Raw genomic sequence first — 17,276 nt, 5'->3', positions numbered from 1 at the left:
TGATATTTGCAGCCATAATAAAGATCAGCAATAATAAAGAGTTATAGTTTCAATGTATCTATAGGCATACCTCACAACTTTCTTTGCGCTGGACCCGGGACCCGTGGCCTAATTCCGGGGGCATGGCCTATACTCGTGGCTCTCCCGTGAGGCCACGCCCCCATTTTGCCGCTATGGGGGCATTACCCAGAGGCTCTATGAGCCTCTAGCCATGCCCCCAGCCCCCTGGCTGCGGGAATAGACACTGTGTGCATGCGCACAGCGTTTATTCCCCGCTGCTTAGCAGCCGACAGGGGGGACTCCCAACAGCCCCCCCTCACCGCGGGACACTGCCGGCCGCAGAAGGAACAGCGGGACAGGCCCTCATAATCGGGACTGTCCCGCTGGAATCGGGACTGTTGGGAGGTATGCTATAGGTACTTGTTTCCCGACACGGTGTCCATCACATCGCATACAATGGCATGCGATGCGATACGATGTTAGCCGATGTTATACAATTTAAAATTGTATACCATCGAATTGTATGCCATTGTACAATTTAAAATTGTATACCATCGAATTGTATGCCATTTACAATGATATACCATTTTAAATTGTATAAGCACCCTAATGGGTGTTTTCAATGTTAAATGTGCCCCCTATAAGATAAATAATTGTATAAGCAACGTAATAGGTGCGTACAATGTTAAAAGCACTCCCACGCCACCCATACTATCAACGCCAACCCGAAGCGTAGTGAGCGCAGCGGTACGCGTACCCCCACTATCCACGTCGGCGTAGAGTTGATTTTATATAGTGTGGCGAGCGCACGCGGAATACATGTGAAGTAATGCGCGTCCGCTTGCCACACTATATAAAATCAACTCCAAGCCGACGTGGATAGTGGGGGTATGAAAAGGTCGGAGGACGCGTACCGCCGCCCCTCGCGGGCTCGCTGCGCTCGACATGCTTCGGGTTGGCGTTGATAGTGGCGGTGGCGTGGGGGTGCATTTAACATTGTAAGCACCTATTAAGGTGCTTATACAATTAAAAATTGTATATACAATTTAAAATCGCATTGCATTGTATGCCATATACAATGGTATACAATTTTAAATTGAATACAATGCCATACAACTGAATATCATGGGCACCGTGCTAGGAAACGAGTACCTATTTATATATACAGCCCCACGCTTACTGTCTCCCATCACACCAGGCCCACACTGTAGTCTCTCCCATCACACCAGGCCCACACTGTAGTCTCTCCCATCACACCAGGCCCACACTGTAGTCTCTCCCATCACACCAGGCCCACACTGTAGTCTCTCCCATCACACCAGGCCCACACTGTAGTCTCTCCCATCACACCAGGCCCACACTGTAGTCTCTCCCATCACACCAGGCCCACACTGTAGTCTCTCCCATCACACCAGGCCCACACTGTAGTCTCTCCCATCACACCAGGCCCACACTGTAGTCTCTCCCATCACACCAGGCCCACACTGTAGTCTCTCCCATCACACCAGGCCCACACTGTAGTGTCACCATCACAACAATCCCACACTGCCCCCCATCACAACAACCCCACACTGTTTCCATCGCACATGTTCTTTCTGTCCCCCTCAGAACATATAATACAAGTACAAACAATATATACTCAGCGGGGGGGATCCATTATAGATCCTGCCACCCAGCCCCCCCTACCTTACAAAGTGGAGGGGTACATCATTACCAAACGGACAGGGCCGGGGACACAGTGAGTGGGAGCATGCGGGGTGGGTGGCGGTAGCATCGTGCTTCACCAGGGCAGTCCCAGGACACTGGCACTCCATCTCCCATGACCCAGCTGTTGGCGTCTCCTGTTGGAAGGCTAGCTCTGCTCCCTCCAGCAGACAGGCCATGCCCCCCTATGTCCCTTTCCAGTTGGCGGTGCAGCATGCGTGCTGGCTTAGCCAGTTCCCTTGTTCACTTCTGGGTTTTCACTCTCCGCACACCGGTTGGTCAGACGCGTATCAGTCAAATTGCCTTGATATGTCATAGGTTAGCCATCACGGTCCTACAGTGTGGCAGGTGGAGGGGGATTACTTGCTGCAGGACAGCTGTGTGTGCAAGGTGTGGTCTGTTTGAGCAGTAGGCTTTGGGCAGAGCTGGGTATAGTATATGACTTATGGGCTGGTATATTGCACCACCGCACCTGTCACCTACACAAAGTGGGGGCGGGTAAGTCAGGAGCTAATGAGGCATTGAGGTATGAGCCACCTTTATTGGATGTAGAGGACAGGTGGGCAGAAAAATACCCAGCAAGAAGAAACATTTTATATATATATATATATATATATATATATAACAGTGTGCTGGTCCGGCACTCCCAATGAAATCGGCAATAGAGTCCTGGTGCCTTCACAATGGGGTATACAAATAGAAGGAGCTGGTGCGGCACTCAGTAAAGCAATAATAAAGCAAACTCACGGAGCCATACAGTCCTAACTTTATGGCTCCGTGAGTTTGCTTTATTATTGCTTTACTGAGTGCCGCACCAGCTCCTTCTATTTATATATATATATATATATATTCCACCATAATCCTTATGCAATTGCATATTCAGTGCTCATTAATTAATAGATTTATTAGCAGTAAGCGATTATAGCGTTGGGTATATAACACACATTCACATAGTTGGTGACCCTTCCACATCCTGATGATACGTACAAACGCTGCACAGATGTGTCATGACTGGATCATAGCCTCAGTGCTGTCAGACAGCAATGCTCACCCCTGTGCTGCCCAATCTACCTCTATGTACTGCACTAGATAGCGGTGCATTCATATAAATTTTACATTATAGTACACAGAGATTATGCGCTGGTGTCTATGGCACATTTTATATAGAGATTGAATCTCTGCAGGGGCAGAGGACTGCAGACGTACCGGGATTACAAGGACGCTGCTGAATCCTACCAGCTGGCCTGGAAGCGGTTACGGGAACAAGCCTTCTCCTACTGGATCCAGAGCCCACGGGATTACCTGACCTTCAGATGAGCAGCTGGGAACAGCCAGATATAGATGGCTAATAGACAGGAGACCTTGCTGCACTTCATATAAGATCCACAATAATCTGCTTCTTCCTCGGACCTTTCTTTTATGGAAATAAATTGGGACGACTTTACCCCTGAATTGTGGACACTTTGTTGTATTCCTGATAACCCCTCGCTGCTGCATTGTGAGTGTTTGCTCCCCGGTACAGCTGGGAGGCAGTCTGTATAACCCAACACTATAACATGCCTCCATCCACAGGTGTAGGGGAGAATGGCGGGTGCATATGTGGCGATGCTATTACACAGAGCTATGATCCACATTCAGAGAAGAGGCCATTGCACAGATCTCACAGCTGCAATGCAATCTCCTAAAGCATAGAATGACCTCTACCCCAGCATAACATCTGCCGCCGTCATAACCAGCTCTACGTAATAATCTAAGTAATAAAGCCGATAATACACACCATCGGTGGCAACATCAAAGTGTTCTCCAGCCCCATCATCTGTGCAGATTGTACCATCTCCCTATCTGCCGCAATCCCTCAATATCTGACAGCAGCCATGGCTGATACAGGTTCCTATAGGGGCTGCGCAACTGGGAGATTTAGCAAGCTCACATTCTGGAGATTGGGAAACGCCAATTTAAGATGGCTTTAGCCCACCACAGCCTATGGGCTACATTTCAAGAGAGGGCAGCAGGCTGCACATGTGCAGGAGTCCCATTAGACCAGGCATGTCCAAACTATGGCCCTTCAGCTGTTGTGAAACTACAAGTTCCATCATGCCTTGCAACAGTCTTACTATTAGGGAATACTATGGCAAGGCATGCTGGGATGTGTAGTTTCAATAATAATAAGCCCCATAGTAACAAGCTCATTCTTGTGCTGGACATCAACGTCCAATTATCTGGCCATACCCCCACATATCTGCCAGATAATTGTACAGTGCATCACTTCGATCGACCACTAATTATGGGGGTATGCCTTGCATTTAGGGAAGTGCTGAGCTTCCCCCAATCTCTCCCCTTATCCAATGGTGATACATTTCCCTCCCACGTGCTGGCAGTTACCCATGGAGACTGGGCAGGCTGCATAAGCACGCAGTTGTGATTAGGGAAGGGTGCGGTGTCTGGCCATGTTTTCTGATGGCTTCAGATAAATGCCAGTCAGTCTGATAGTGGACAGTTCAGCACTTGCTGACTGTGGCTACATAAAATATTTTACAAGAAAAGCAACAGGTTAAAGAAATCTAAGTACATGATGCGAAGAGCTCACAATCTATCCGACTGTCTTAAACACAACCAAGACATATTAATACACGTTCCCCACACCATTAATGAACTGAACTGTTTTATTTGCAGGAAAGGTGCATAGTTACATCCCAGTATTACAGAGTAACGATACTAATCACTAATAGTCGGAGATCTAGAACTAATAATCTGAGTACTTATGATGCTACTGATGTGTTTGGTTAATTCCAGCTCACCCCATAATATCACATGGCCATAGAACCCGGCGGCACATTCCCTATTCCCAGCGCGCCGCAGGTCTCTATGGCAGAAAAGTGACTTCTCTATAAAGCAGAAAAAAGAAAAAATTAAATAATTTACATTAAATACTTAGACACAGACGAACATGAGGAACCAGAACCGGTTCGGTCGCACCGACCAGTTACTATGGCTCTAACCTATAGGGTGGATAGTTGTGTGTTATGGTAAAACCACCGACATTATGTACAAGAGTCACAAGATGGAAACAGGTTTAATAGCCAAACGTGTTCTCCCCGCTGTAAGCCACATACAAAAAGCCGTCATCGTCCTTTTCTTTCTCGTATAGTTGCCCCATGGTCAGGCTGCAAAAGAAAGGGAGATTAATACAAACTATTTTCCAAATTGGCTCATTACTGTATTGTTTTGTTTTGGTATCCATCAGTAATTCTAAGGAGCAGATACGGATTTGGAAGTAGCAAGTAATGAAGAGCATGTAACTGTGCACCTGGTAAACACCATGCTGCGCTGTAGGGGGCAGATGTAACAGGTGCACAGAGTGAGGTGTAAGAGGGACATATCCTACCTCAGAGCTACATTGCAGTTTGAGAATAAAGCTGCCCAGCATGTGTGGGCTATATGCAGAAGCAGCCAATAACTGAGCACCTGGGTAACACCATGCTGCACTGCAGGAGGGCAGATGTAACATGTGCAGAGAGTTAGGTGTGGTTAGGGTGTGTCCTAGCTCAGAGGTACATTGCAGTGTGAAAATAAAGCTGCCCAGCATGTGTGGGTTACATGCAGTAACTGAGCACCTGGGTGGCACCATGCTGCACTGCAGGGGGCAGATGTAATATGAGAGCATTGAGGCCCCCGTACACAGGTCCGACTTGTCAGACCTGTTTTACCTTTAGCGCCCCGGGAGGGCTTGGTACTTCTTTACATATGATTTATCGCATGAAAAAGGACTCCTGGGAAGTTGTCAGGGGAGTTGAAGGGAATTGGAGGCGATGTGCCGCTGATGATCTGATTCCAATAGATCACACATGCTGCATATAAGATCTACAGCAGGCATTCCCAACCACGGTCCTCAAGGCACACCAACAGTGCAGGTTTTGTAGATATCCAGGCTTGAGCACAGGTGACTTAATTAGTATCTGAGGGATTCTGATTAAACCATCTGTGCTGAAGCCTGGATCTACAGGATCTGATGTGCACGGGAACCTGCATCAGATCCGATCGCACCAAACACCTCCGATATATCAGTCCGATCCGTGTGAATTGGCTGAAATCATCCCACATTGGACCTGTGTATGGGCACCTTTAGATGGAGCGGTGTGTCCGTACTGAAATCTAAATGGCAGTGTAAGAATATTATTATTGCTACCAGTTATTTATATAGTGCACACATATTCCTGCAGAGAGTTCAGAGAACATATGACCATTCAAATTAGTCACTGCCCCAGTTATTCCCTACCACATGTGCACATGTCCATGTTATTCCCTACCACATGTGCACATGTCCAATTAGTCACTGCCCCAGTTATTCCCTACCACATGTGCACGCACATCCATGACCTCAGAGTTGTGAGGAAGTAATGCCAACCACTACACCATCTGTGCTGCCAAAATCTGTCTAACGTGTAAACCATGGCTGCTTACCTGACCCTCTCCATGAGGGAGAAAATGCTCTGTTCCTGGACTTCCCTGGTAATGTATGATTGCCATCACCTGTGGGGAGCTAGGTAATTGATAAGAAAAGTGTCACCACAGGTGATGGCAATCACTTTACCAAGGAAGTCCAGGAGCAGAGCATTTTCTCTCTCATGGAGAGGGTCAGGTACACATGGGGGGATATATCGCCGAGCGATATATCGCTCAGTGTCCCGTTTGCATCAGCGACCAGAGATAGTCGCTGTTGAAAAAGAAACTGCCGGGGGAGCCTGGCAGTGGAAATCACAAGAGCAAGCTCCTGCGACCAGCGATCACAACAGGTGAAAAACGGGAGCGCGCACCCGGCGATATATCGCCGGTGCACACTCCCATCGCGGGCAGGGCCGGCGACAGGGGGGGTCAAGGGGGACAAGTGTGACGGGCCCCAGCAATCTGGCGGGCCCCAGAGCTTCCATGTCCCGGCATGACCAGCGCCTGTACCACCTGGCCTGTCAGTGACCCTCGCGTCCCAGCCATCTACTGTGTACCATCTGTGTGCGGCTGAGTGTGACTCACTGTGTGCCACTGCCATCTCCTGTTTGTGCCCTGCCACTTGGCACTCAGAGCCATCTACTCTGTGTGTGCGCACGGCCTGGGGCCGCAGACGCACGGCCATGAAGCCCGCACCTGAAAGCAGGATCTGGAGCAGTGAACGGTTCAATGAGGCTCATGCAGAAGAGGGTTGTATTGATTTGGAATTAGGTGGGGGGCCCAAGAAATATTATTGTATAGGGCCCCAAGATTTCTGTTGCCGGCCCTGATCGCGGGCAATATGGTCACTCAGCGACCATATTGCCCGTGATATTAAACATAATCGCCCCCGTGTGTATACAGCCTTAGCTACACGCAAAGGCAAACAGTATTTACACTGCACAGAAAGATATAAATGGCAGCATGGTTTGTTCCAGATACAAATCAGATCAGACTCTTCGTGTAAATGTATTTGAATTTAAATTTAGGGATAACATAATAGGCTAAGGCTCCAGGGGTTCCCAATCTTTTTCTAATCACGGCACCCTAGAGTATCAGAATTCTTCCACGGCACCGCTAGGCCCCCCAAAAAATCTATACCAAATTAAGTAGATTGAGCCTAGGCGCACAGTTTGGGAACCATTGGGCTAAGCATTGCTGGACAGATCAAATGGCAGCTTCTGTTACCTCTATGCACATAACCCCCAAGCAACAATGGTCGCTCACACGAAGGTCATGTTGGCTGATTGGCAGGCGAATATGCCACGCATGCGGTACTGCAGGGGCTAGTGCTAAAGAAGTCACTTATATCGGGATCTATCTGGCCTGAATCCCAGCCATATATTGTACATTGTGGCTTCCCTTCAGTAGTGGCAGGGTTGGTATGTTAGGGCGGACATGTGCCAGGTGAATGTGGGTCTAGACCCTTCAGTACTGACACTTCTGGTTTGCCTGTTTCTAATGGTGTTTTTTTTTTTTTATATGGAACTTATGTCTGTGTGTACTTTCATAACTTTCAACTCCTGGCATTGTGTAGGCCTCTCACCTTCCCTGTGATAACCTGATTCTGTATGCTAATGACTTCCTATTGGCTGTAGAATGCTACAACTTTGTTGTGTGTAAAATCAACCTTTTAAATAGATTCAAGTGTCACATGATGGTATCAGTCACATGACTGCAGATCAATTACTCAAATTACGACATTGTAGAAGATGTAGAAATCCTCTTCGGCATGCTATAATAACAGTGACTAACACCGTGCCAGTGACTAATGCTGCAGGTACGCAGCACAGGGCATCGGTATGATCTCCAGATATTCAGAATACCGGCAAGCATTGGAAGACAGTCTAAATACCAACATGTTCAAAATGCAGACATTTAAATTGTTGACATGTCAAAGAGGTGACACTTTTTTGTATCTATGTTGACCAATGTATGTTACAACTGGAAACCGGGTAGTGGCAGATCCTGGGCTCACCTAGACTGAGGCACAGTCTTGTCTACAAACAAAAAGATTGCCTTTTCTGATGGCAGCTGGATGCGTTTTCTGATTATCCACATAAACTGCGCCACCGTGATGTCGGAAGGAACCAGGTATTTCCGCTTGTCGATATCCACAATCTGTGACCCGGAGACTTTTTCCACGATTACCTGGGAATTGTAAAATGGTTTAGTGTGTGCCATCGCACAGAGAGTGTACAGCGACACTAACGGGGACTAGTAGTATCTGATATAACCGGTCGATGCAGAGAACTTAGAACACAGACCCATCATGCATTTCACCGCTGATCAATTCTTTTAGATATAGATGGTTTGCCAAATAATATATTTTTGGTACTTGTTTCCTAGAACGGTGCCCACGATTTTCATCTTATGCCATAGTTTCGATCACATTGCATGCGACGCAATCAGACCCGATTTTTAATTGTACAGGCACCCTGATGGGTGATTACTATGTTAAATGCACCCCCATTGTTAACGCCACCCCCGCTATGAATGCCAACCCGAAGCGTGACGAGCGCAGCGGTATGCGTCCTCCGACCTTTTCATACCCCCACTATCCACGTCGGCGTGGAGTTTATTTTATATAGTGTGGAGAGTGTACGCGGATTACTTCACATGTATTCCGCATTCGCTCAGCACGCTTCGGGCTCGCTGCACTCGCCACACTATATAAAATCAACTCCACACCGACGTGAAATCGGGTCCCATCGCATACCTTAATTAGTGGTATGCGATGGCATACGATGGGCGCCGTGCTAGGAAACAAGTACCATATTTTTAAGTAAATGAACATCTGCTACAATGAAAGGTTAAATCTTTAACATTCCCAATCACCGGGGCAGCGACTTCATTACTGCCCCCCGAAACTGGAACATTGTAAACGGAAATGTGAATACAGATGTAATAACAATTTTGACATCATTAATGTGTTTGTGAGCTGTAACTTATTCCCAGCGACCAATCGAGACCAAGGTGGGTACAAACTATACGATATGTGTACCCACTATATCGTTAGCGGTGCGTGCTACCGCAGATCATTAGCTATAACCCCTGATCGGCTGAACTTCCAGTCCAATCTGCCGATATTGTCAGTGACGTCATGTCAGGGGTCCCGGAGACGTCCCTGAACTAGATCACTGCCTAGTGTTTACCCACGGGTCGTTTTGTGTCGCGGCACCGCTTATCGTATAGTATGTCTGGGGCATTACTGTACCCCTACCCTCATCAGAATACTTGGAACCTGGGTGAATAAGAACGAACTGAAATCCATCAAAATGTATTAAAATCATTTAATCGATGGGCTTTCAGGCTTAAAGGTGCGTACATATGGTTCGATTTCTCTATATATCTATATGGAATGCAGTTGAAATCCCGACACTTTGTCCCTCTGTGGGTGTCCATGACCAAACCAATCCCATCTATATATAGACTATTCAACCTGCTCTAAAGATTTTTCTACTCCTTTCCGATTGCCACTATTTTCTATCCAATCTTTCATTCGATGTGCTATTAGATCAACACTGGCTTCTGGCAGGAGATGGACATCTAATTGAATGCTGCAGAGAACACATTAGATTTGCACTATCTACCATAAGATTTCCACTATATAGCCTTGGCTGCCAAGACTATTTCTCTATTCGATTTACACTACACAGGAGCGCGCATTGGGATCAAATCTGCATCGAATGCTGCTAAAAGTATTCGATGTGCATTCCATTTGATTTTGCTTCTATAAGCAAATCGGTACTTATGTAGTATCTGGGCGCGCGATTTAGAAATCGGGTCGGATCAGGCACATCGCATCGCATGCGACCAAATCGGATGCGATGCGATGGACCCGATTTTTCCATAGGATTCAATGTTAAAATGGTCTGAGTCCATTTTAACATAGAATTCAATGGGAAAAAGGGGTCCTGTTCCTTGCCCCACTATCCAAGTGGGCATGGAGTTGGATATAAACCTGTGGCGAGCCACCGAGCCCGAAGCGTGGCGAGCCCCGCGAGGGGACACAGAATACCGTTCGCTCGCCACGCTTCGGGCTCGGTGGCTCGCCACAGGTTTATATCCAACTCCATGCCCACTTGGATAGTAGGGGTATGAAAAGGACCCCTTTTTCCCATTGAATTCCATGTTAAAATGGACTCAGTCCATTTTAACATTGAATCCTATGGGAAAATCGGGTCATCGCATCGCATGCGATATGGTCGCATGCGATGCGATGCGATATCGCATCGCACTGATTGTATGCCTTAAGTTAAGGCATACAATCAAAGAATCGGGCGCCCAGATACTACATAAGTACCAGCAAATCAAATAGAAAAATAGTGCATATCTCACCGTGTGTACCCTCTATAACACACGCATTTAAAAAAAAAATCAGCCTCTGTTATTAAAATGTAAGTAAATGTGTTTTAACCATGGGAGCCCAACATTGATTAAGATCACTTTTAATGAACCTTTACTATACCCTCTGTGCGGGGGACAGATTAAGCTTTGGACTAGTGTCACAAAGCAGCCAATCGGCTACAGCCATTTACCTGGCGCCGTCCTTGAAATAACAGCTACATGTCGATTGCTCGGATGTGGGGTGCACATTCCGCAGGCACAAAACAAATGCTGCAGAGACTGTCCCTGTCCCTATGAGCTCATGTATATGAAGGATTGTGGAATGTGGGGAATCTGAGGAATGATTAATTACACTACAGGAACCATGTAAAGCTGCATTACCACCTACATGTTACATACTAACCACTACCCTTCTGTGCGAGGAGGCTTCTTAATACAGCCGTTATACCCGGGGTGACTCAGCGCAGCCGCTAGGCACTCCATTCGCCATTTAAAGCGACACTGAGGGGACTGATCCCATCAATAGATTTCAGCTTGTGATTGGTCATTGCACTCACCCCAAAGCTGTTGGAAAAACCAGAAATCACAGCTGCCTGTCCCCGGGTTGTGGCTATGGGGTGGGTATGTATTAGGCTGGTGACGGCATCAGAAAGTGTCATAGTTGTACTAGATTTCCTGATTGGTTGGAGGGGAATCAATGGGCAGCCGTCTACTATAAATATCGGGTCAGCGCACAAAGTCCAGCAACATACAATGAATAGTTAATCAGCCGCCACAGGAAACACACAGCAGGAAAATACAATGACTTACCGGAACGCGGTCGGGGTACTTGGCTCGGATTTTTGCCGACTCCATGCACCTGTGTTCTGAAAGGAGAAGAAAGAGAGTTAGTCCAACAACCTGAGCTGTAACTGGAACATTCTCATTATAAACACGTCTGGCGTCATGTTCAGCACATTACTGATGCATAGGATCATCTAACCACCAGGTGCCTGTAGCACAGTAGTCATCGGTGTGGATTTAACCCCGTACACCACCTGGGGAGGGTTACAGCGGATAACGGAGTGGTGCTTGTGCTGAGGTCCCGATTGATAAAGGATGCAGCATATAATGTACATCCGTTACCCGCTCAGTGCTAGGCAGCCATTCTGTGCTACAGTGATGTTATTCTATACGTTGCAATCTCATCAACAGCACACTTGTCTCCGGAGAGCTGACAGATCACGCCGAGGTCATCAGTGACAAAAGATTGACACAAAGATTGACATGCAAAGGATATCATGAGTATTTTGGGATATTTTTCATAGACTGCCATCCACATGGTCTCTGACTGTAACCTTTAAAGTGTGCCGAGCGCAGCTAAGGGGACGCCGTACTGGGAACTGGAACACATGTCGACCTTTGGCATGCCAACATTTTAATGTTGACCTATTGACTGTCGGCATAGGCACTGAAGATCTATCAACATGATACCACAAGTGGTGTATAATGGAGTAGGGGAGCAATACATAGCCGCATTGTCACCTACGGCTGCTGGGACAGAACGCGCCATTAGCCCCACAGTGCAGCATCAGTACCAGAGCGCTGCGTACTCCTCTGTAGCCAATAGGAATCCAGGTTACTGGATATAAACATGTCACACTGTATTTCTGAATAAATGATAGAAATTGGGAGAAGTAAAGCGAGTGCGTAATGTGGGCATAGTAATACACAAGACAGGATGAGTATCCTTTACCCAAAATGCTCGGGACCAGAAGAATTTTGGATAATGGATTATTCTGTATTTTGGAATATTTTTATATTTGAATGAGGTATGAGTTGTGCTTATACAACGTATTATTAAACGTTGTATAAGAACATCAAACACATGAAATACACACAAATATATTTTATTTGTGCATGAAACAAGGTTTGTCTACAATCGCAGGCACCAAGTGCTAAATAATAATTTTCTTGCATGTATTTAGTGCCAGTTACTGTACATGATTGTCCCAGTAGTGCCAGTTACATGTGATTTCCTCAGTAGTACCAGTTACATATTATTTCTCCAGTAGTGCCAGTTACAGATGTCCCAGTAGGTTTTAAGAAAAAATATTTTTTGGTGGGAGCCTATGGTTTTCGGAATAATTTAGATAATGGATTTTTTTTGTACTCAACCTGTAAAACTCATATTGAGACTACAATAGAATGTTGAATAATTAATGTCATAACTAGCTCTGTGCCGCAGTCAGTTCCCAATGCTGATCTGTATGTCTCTCAATACAACCCCCCCCCCCCCATTTCATACCAGAACAGAAGACTAGGGGGGGATGCAACTGCATTACTGGTCATTATCGGATAACTCCGCTGTAGCCGGATGGATCTGTGATAGGTTCCCGGATCCATGTGTTAAAGCGGCTGCAAGTGTGAAAATAAAGGCTATAGAGGCATAGGGCAGTGGGTGGATACAGAGGCACAGGGCAGTGGGTGAGAGAGTATATTTAGGCACAGGGTAGCGGGGATATAGAGACGCAGGGGAGGGAGGCTATAGAGGCAAAGGGTGATGGGAGGATATAGGGGCATAGGGCATCAGGTAGGGGTGGATACAGAGGCATAGGGCAGCAGGTGTGGAGTATATAGAGATACAGGGCAGTGGGGGACAAAGAATATAGTGGAACAGGGCAGCGGGAGATGAGGGGTATAAAGGCATAGGGTAGTTGGTGGGGGAGGATACAGAGGCATAGGGCAGCAGGTGGGGTGTATATAAAGGCATAGGACTGTGGGGGGCAGAGGATAGAGAGGCATAGGGCAGCGGATGATGGGGGTATAGAGGCACAGGGAAGTGAGTGAGGGGTTATAGAGGCACAGGGCAGCAGGGGAGTGTGGATATAGAGGCAGAAGGCAGCGGTAGGGTTACCACCTCATCCCTTTAATTCTGGACACATATTAATTACACAGGTTCTGTCGCTGGCTGACTTCAAGACTCCATTCCACCTGGTTTTAATCAGCCACAGAACCTGTGTAATTAATGTGTCCAGAATTAAAAGGGATGGAGGTGGTAACCCTAGGCAGCAGGGAAGGGAGGTATGGAGGCACAGGGAAGCAGGTGATTGGGGGGTATAAAGGCAAAGAGCAGTGGCTGAGGGAGGATATAGAGGCATAGGGCAGTGGTGGAGGGAGGATATGAAAGCACAGGGCAGCTGGTGATGGGGGAGATATAGGGGCACGGGGAGGGGGGTTACGGAGGCATAGGGCAGCGGGGGGGATAGAGGTGGGGGATATATAGGCATAAGGCAGCGAGGGAGAGGGATATAGAGGCATAGGGCAGTGTTTGATGGGGGGCTATAGAGACACATGGCAGTAGGTTAGGGGGGTATAGAGGCACAGGGCAGTGAGTGAGTGAGTGAGTGGGATATAGAGGCATAGGGTAGTGGGTGAGTGGGATATAGAGGCATAGGGCAGCGGGTGATAGGGGGAGTAGAGGCACAGGGCAGTGGGCAAGGGGTGTGTGGAGGCACAGCAGCGGGTGAGATGGGATGTGAAGGCACAGGGCAGTGGGTGAGGGGGCATAGAGGCACAGGGCAGCGGGTGAGGTGGGATGTGAAGGCACAGGGCAGTGGGTGAGGGGCATAGAGGCACAGGGCAGCGGATGAGGGGGATATGAAGGCACAGGGCAGTGGGTGAGGGGTATAGAGGCATAGGGCAGTGGGGGAGGGGGTTATGGAGGCATAGGGCAGCATATGACGTAGCACAGAGCGGAGTATAATGGAGTAGAGGCAGCGGGGCGCGGATGTGACAGTGGGGGGCACTGAGGCAGCCCCCGGGGGACCCTAATCTCTCACCAGGCGCGTGATCTTCTTTAAACATCCACTTCATGTTACCGAGCAGTGACAGCGGCGACAACAACAACAAGGCGTGGTCTCCCTCTGACAACACTTCCGGAGAAGAACGTTCTCTGTCACTTGGCCGACTCCGCCCACACAGTGGCGTACAGAAGGCATAGGGGCGTATAACCCCCGCCCACACAGTGACGTCTATGAGGGGGAGTGGCGTCCTACAAAATGCGTACAGGGGGACCGCTCAACTCATTAGGGGAGGAGTAATACCCTTTTCACATTGCAAAAACCTGCTTTCAACCCGTTTTTCTAAACGTGTCTTAAAACTGGTCAAAAGCCAGTTAAACCCCTTTCACATTGCATGATGTAAAGGTATATTGCAGTTTAAATACCGTTTTGTACCTTTCAGATTCAACCCGTTTCACCCATAGAAAGCAATACAATGTCATTTTAAATGTTTTTTTTCCTGCTTGTGGGCGGGGATCAAGTGTGGTTATCATTTATAGCAAATACCGTTTCTGAGCTGTTCACACTGCAGGTGAAACGGCTCAGAACCGTGTAGGATCCTCCTTTTAACACGTGTCAAAATGCCGGTTTTCTGTAACCGGTAAATTGACAATGTGGCTTTCACATTGCTGCTGGAAACGTTTTAAAGCACTAAAAAAACGGCAATATGCCGTGTTACAGCTGCAATGTGAAAGGGGTATTATAATAATCACCAGAACTGTATGATTTCAGATATAAATATTTATTTACTTATTTATTTATTTGCGGTTTCTCATATAGCGCAGCAGATTCCGTTGCGCTTCAAAATAGTAAATACAGAAATCTTTGTTTACAAACATACATACATTAATAAAGGTTATTCATATACACATAAAAAAACCTATAAATTAAAAAGCAAGGTAAATGTTATTAGTGCTGATACTTTTGAGTTAGTTCAGCTCTTTAAAATTAATAGATAAAATGTGTTAGTGCTGGGAATTAATTAATTTATCCAGGTTAGTTCAAGCGGACCTCATACTGGTTAGTGATACCCCTTTCACATCGCCGACACGTTTTAAAAACCGGTATTTTAAAACGGTAATTAAAACGGGTCAGAGCCTTAACATTGCCGCAGATTACCGTTTTAAATACCGGTTAAGTCTCATTCAACATAGCAGTCAAACCGTTTCAACCCGAACACGTTTCAAGCCAGAGTGTCAACATTGCCTGTCATTTTAAAGGGGACAGCCTATCACTGCTCTGTAGCTTGTGTTGTTTGCCTGAAATACCGTTTCAGACACATTGTACACATTCACATTGCTCAAAAAACGGCAAGGAACCGTGTAGGACTCTGCTTTTTACACGGTTCGAAATACCAGTTAACTTTAAACGGTAAATCGGCTCTGGTGCATTCACAGTGCAGGCTTAAACGTTTTAAAATGAAAAAAAAAATCGGCAATTTACCGTTTTAAAAGTGCGATGTGAAAGGGGTATGAGAGGACATCCAGCAATGATGTCAAATGCAGTAAGAATCCAATAGTTTGGAGTAGTGATGGCAATTTATTACTCCTCCTGTAACACAGGGGAGGTATAGTTTTTTTTTCCCCAATATGTGTTTTATTGAAAACTTTGCACATTAAACACAATACGTTCAATACAAATATGACCCAACGCTTCCTGAAACTAAACATGGCTAAAACTGAACTTCTAATCTTCCATCCCCCGAACATCCCCTCTTCTCCCACTATCTCCATCAGCATTGGTGAAACCGAGATCACCTCCACCGACCAAACGCGCTGCCTCTGTGTCATCATTGACTCCTCCCTCTCTTTCACCCCCCACATTCGTGCTCTCTCACAGTCTTGCCACTTTCACCTACGCAACATCTCACGCATGTAGTAGTAGTAGTAGTACGTTTATTTATAAGGCGCCACAAAGTGTCCGCAGCGCCGTACATAGCAAACAAAAAAAAAAAAAATTACAAGGTAACGTACAGGGTGTGTAGAAAGATACAGTATAAATAGGGGTATAGCTGGTAGAACTAAAATCAGCATCAGTTCGGAAGTAGGTGTCAAAATAGTCAAGGAGACCGAAGATGAAGTAGAGGAAGGGAAGAACAGGACAGGAGCACAGGTGAGGTAATGAGGTAGGGTGAGTACGTGAGGAAGGAGGGCCCTGCTCATAAGAGTTAACATACTAAAAATAGGTGGGTGGACGAACGAAATACAATAGGATAAGTAGGAACGGAGGGGAACGGAGGCAGGATAGGAGGATCAAAAGAGGTTAGGAGGAGGGATAGGCTAGTCGAAAAAAGTGGGTTTTGAGGGAGTGCTTGAAGGAGGTAAGGGAATCAGATAGCCTGATGGGTGGCGGGAGGTTGTTCCAGTGCAGGGGGGCAGCGCGAAAGAAATCTTGGACACGGGAGTGGGAGGAGGTGATTAGGTGAGAGGTCAGTCGGCGGTCAGCGATGGAGCGAAGAGGACGGGAGGGAGTGTGGATAGAGATCAGTGAAGAGAGGTAGGGAGCTGTGGAGGAGGAGAGAGCCTTGTAGGTGGTGGTGAGGAGTTTAAAGAGAACTCGGAAAGGAATGGGGAGCCAGTGAAGAGATAAACAGAGGGGGGAGGCGGAGGTAGAGCGGCGGGAGAGGAAGATGAGCCTAGCAGCAGCGTTAAGAATGGATTGGAGAGGTGCGAGGCGGGTGAGAGGTAGCCCAGAGAGAAGGATGTTGCAGTAGTCAAGGCGGGAGATGACAAGAGAGTGAATGAGAATTTTGGTCGCGTCAGTGGAGAGGAATGGTCTGATGCGTGAGATGTTGCGTAGGTGAAAGCGGCAAGACTGTGAGAGAGCACGAATGTGGGGGGTGAAAGAGACGCGACCAAAATTCTCATTCACTCTCTTGTCATCTCCCGCCTTGACTACTGCAACATCCTTCTCTCTGGG

General features: G+C 47.0%; 2 protein-coding genes across 9 annotated transcripts in view; one reads left to right on the top strand and one right to left on the bottom strand.

Moving 5' to 3' along the window:
• Nucleotides 1-3,156, top strand: part of ADAT1 (adenosine deaminase tRNA specific 1) — a 29,983-nt gene extending 26,827 nt beyond the window's left edge. For 6 of the 8 annotated variants that reach the window (XM_083164972.1, XM_083164968.1, XM_083164969.1 and 3 more), the window contains one exon: nucleotides 2,889-3,156. In XM_083164972.1, coding sequence (XP_083021098.1) covers nucleotides 2,889-3,021 — 133 coding nt within the window. In that variant the 3' untranslated portion in view covers nucleotides 3,022-3,156. The remainder of the gene's footprint in view (nucleotides 1-2,888) is intronic. The other 2 variants (XM_083164975.1, XM_083164974.1) reach the window with 1 other exon arrangement.
• A 1,193-nt stretch (nucleotides 3,157-4,349) lies between these two features.
• On the bottom strand, nucleotides 4,350-14,508 carry GABARAPL2 (GABA type A receptor associated protein like 2). The gene is made up of 4 exons (XM_083164976.1): nucleotides 14,358-14,508; nucleotides 11,347-11,402; nucleotides 8,165-8,337; nucleotides 4,350-4,868 (listed from the first exon to the last, which is right to left on the bottom strand). Exons 1-4 carry the CDS (start codon nucleotides 14,389-14,391, stop codon nucleotides 4,778-4,780), a joined length of 354 nt encoding a protein of 117 aa, XP_083021102.1. The 5' UTR covers nucleotides 14,392-14,508; the 3' UTR covers nucleotides 4,350-4,777.
• Nucleotides 14,509-17,276: the final 2,768 nt, after the last annotated feature.

Source organism: Crinia signifera, chromosome 11 (assembly GCF_055691185.1).
Source record: "Crinia signifera chromosome 11, ASM5569118v1, whole genome shotgun sequence".
NCBI lineage: Eukaryota > Metazoa > Chordata > Amphibia > Anura > Myobatrachidae > Crinia > Crinia signifera.
This window is presented reverse-complemented; position numbering and strand designations above follow the sequence as displayed.

Coding starts and splice junctions, on each gene's coding strand:
- GABARAPL2 (XM_083164976.1), bottom strand. CDS start 14,391: ATGAAGTGGATGTTTAAAGAAGATCACGCGCCTG. Junction 11,403..14,357: donor TAAAGAAGATCACGCGCCTG/GTGAGAGATTAG, acceptor TTCTCCTTTCAG/AACACAGGTGCATGGAGTCG. Junction 8,338..11,346: donor AGTACCCCGACCGCGTTCCG/GTAAGTCATTGT, acceptor TACAATTCCCAG/GTAATCGTGGAAAAAGTCTC.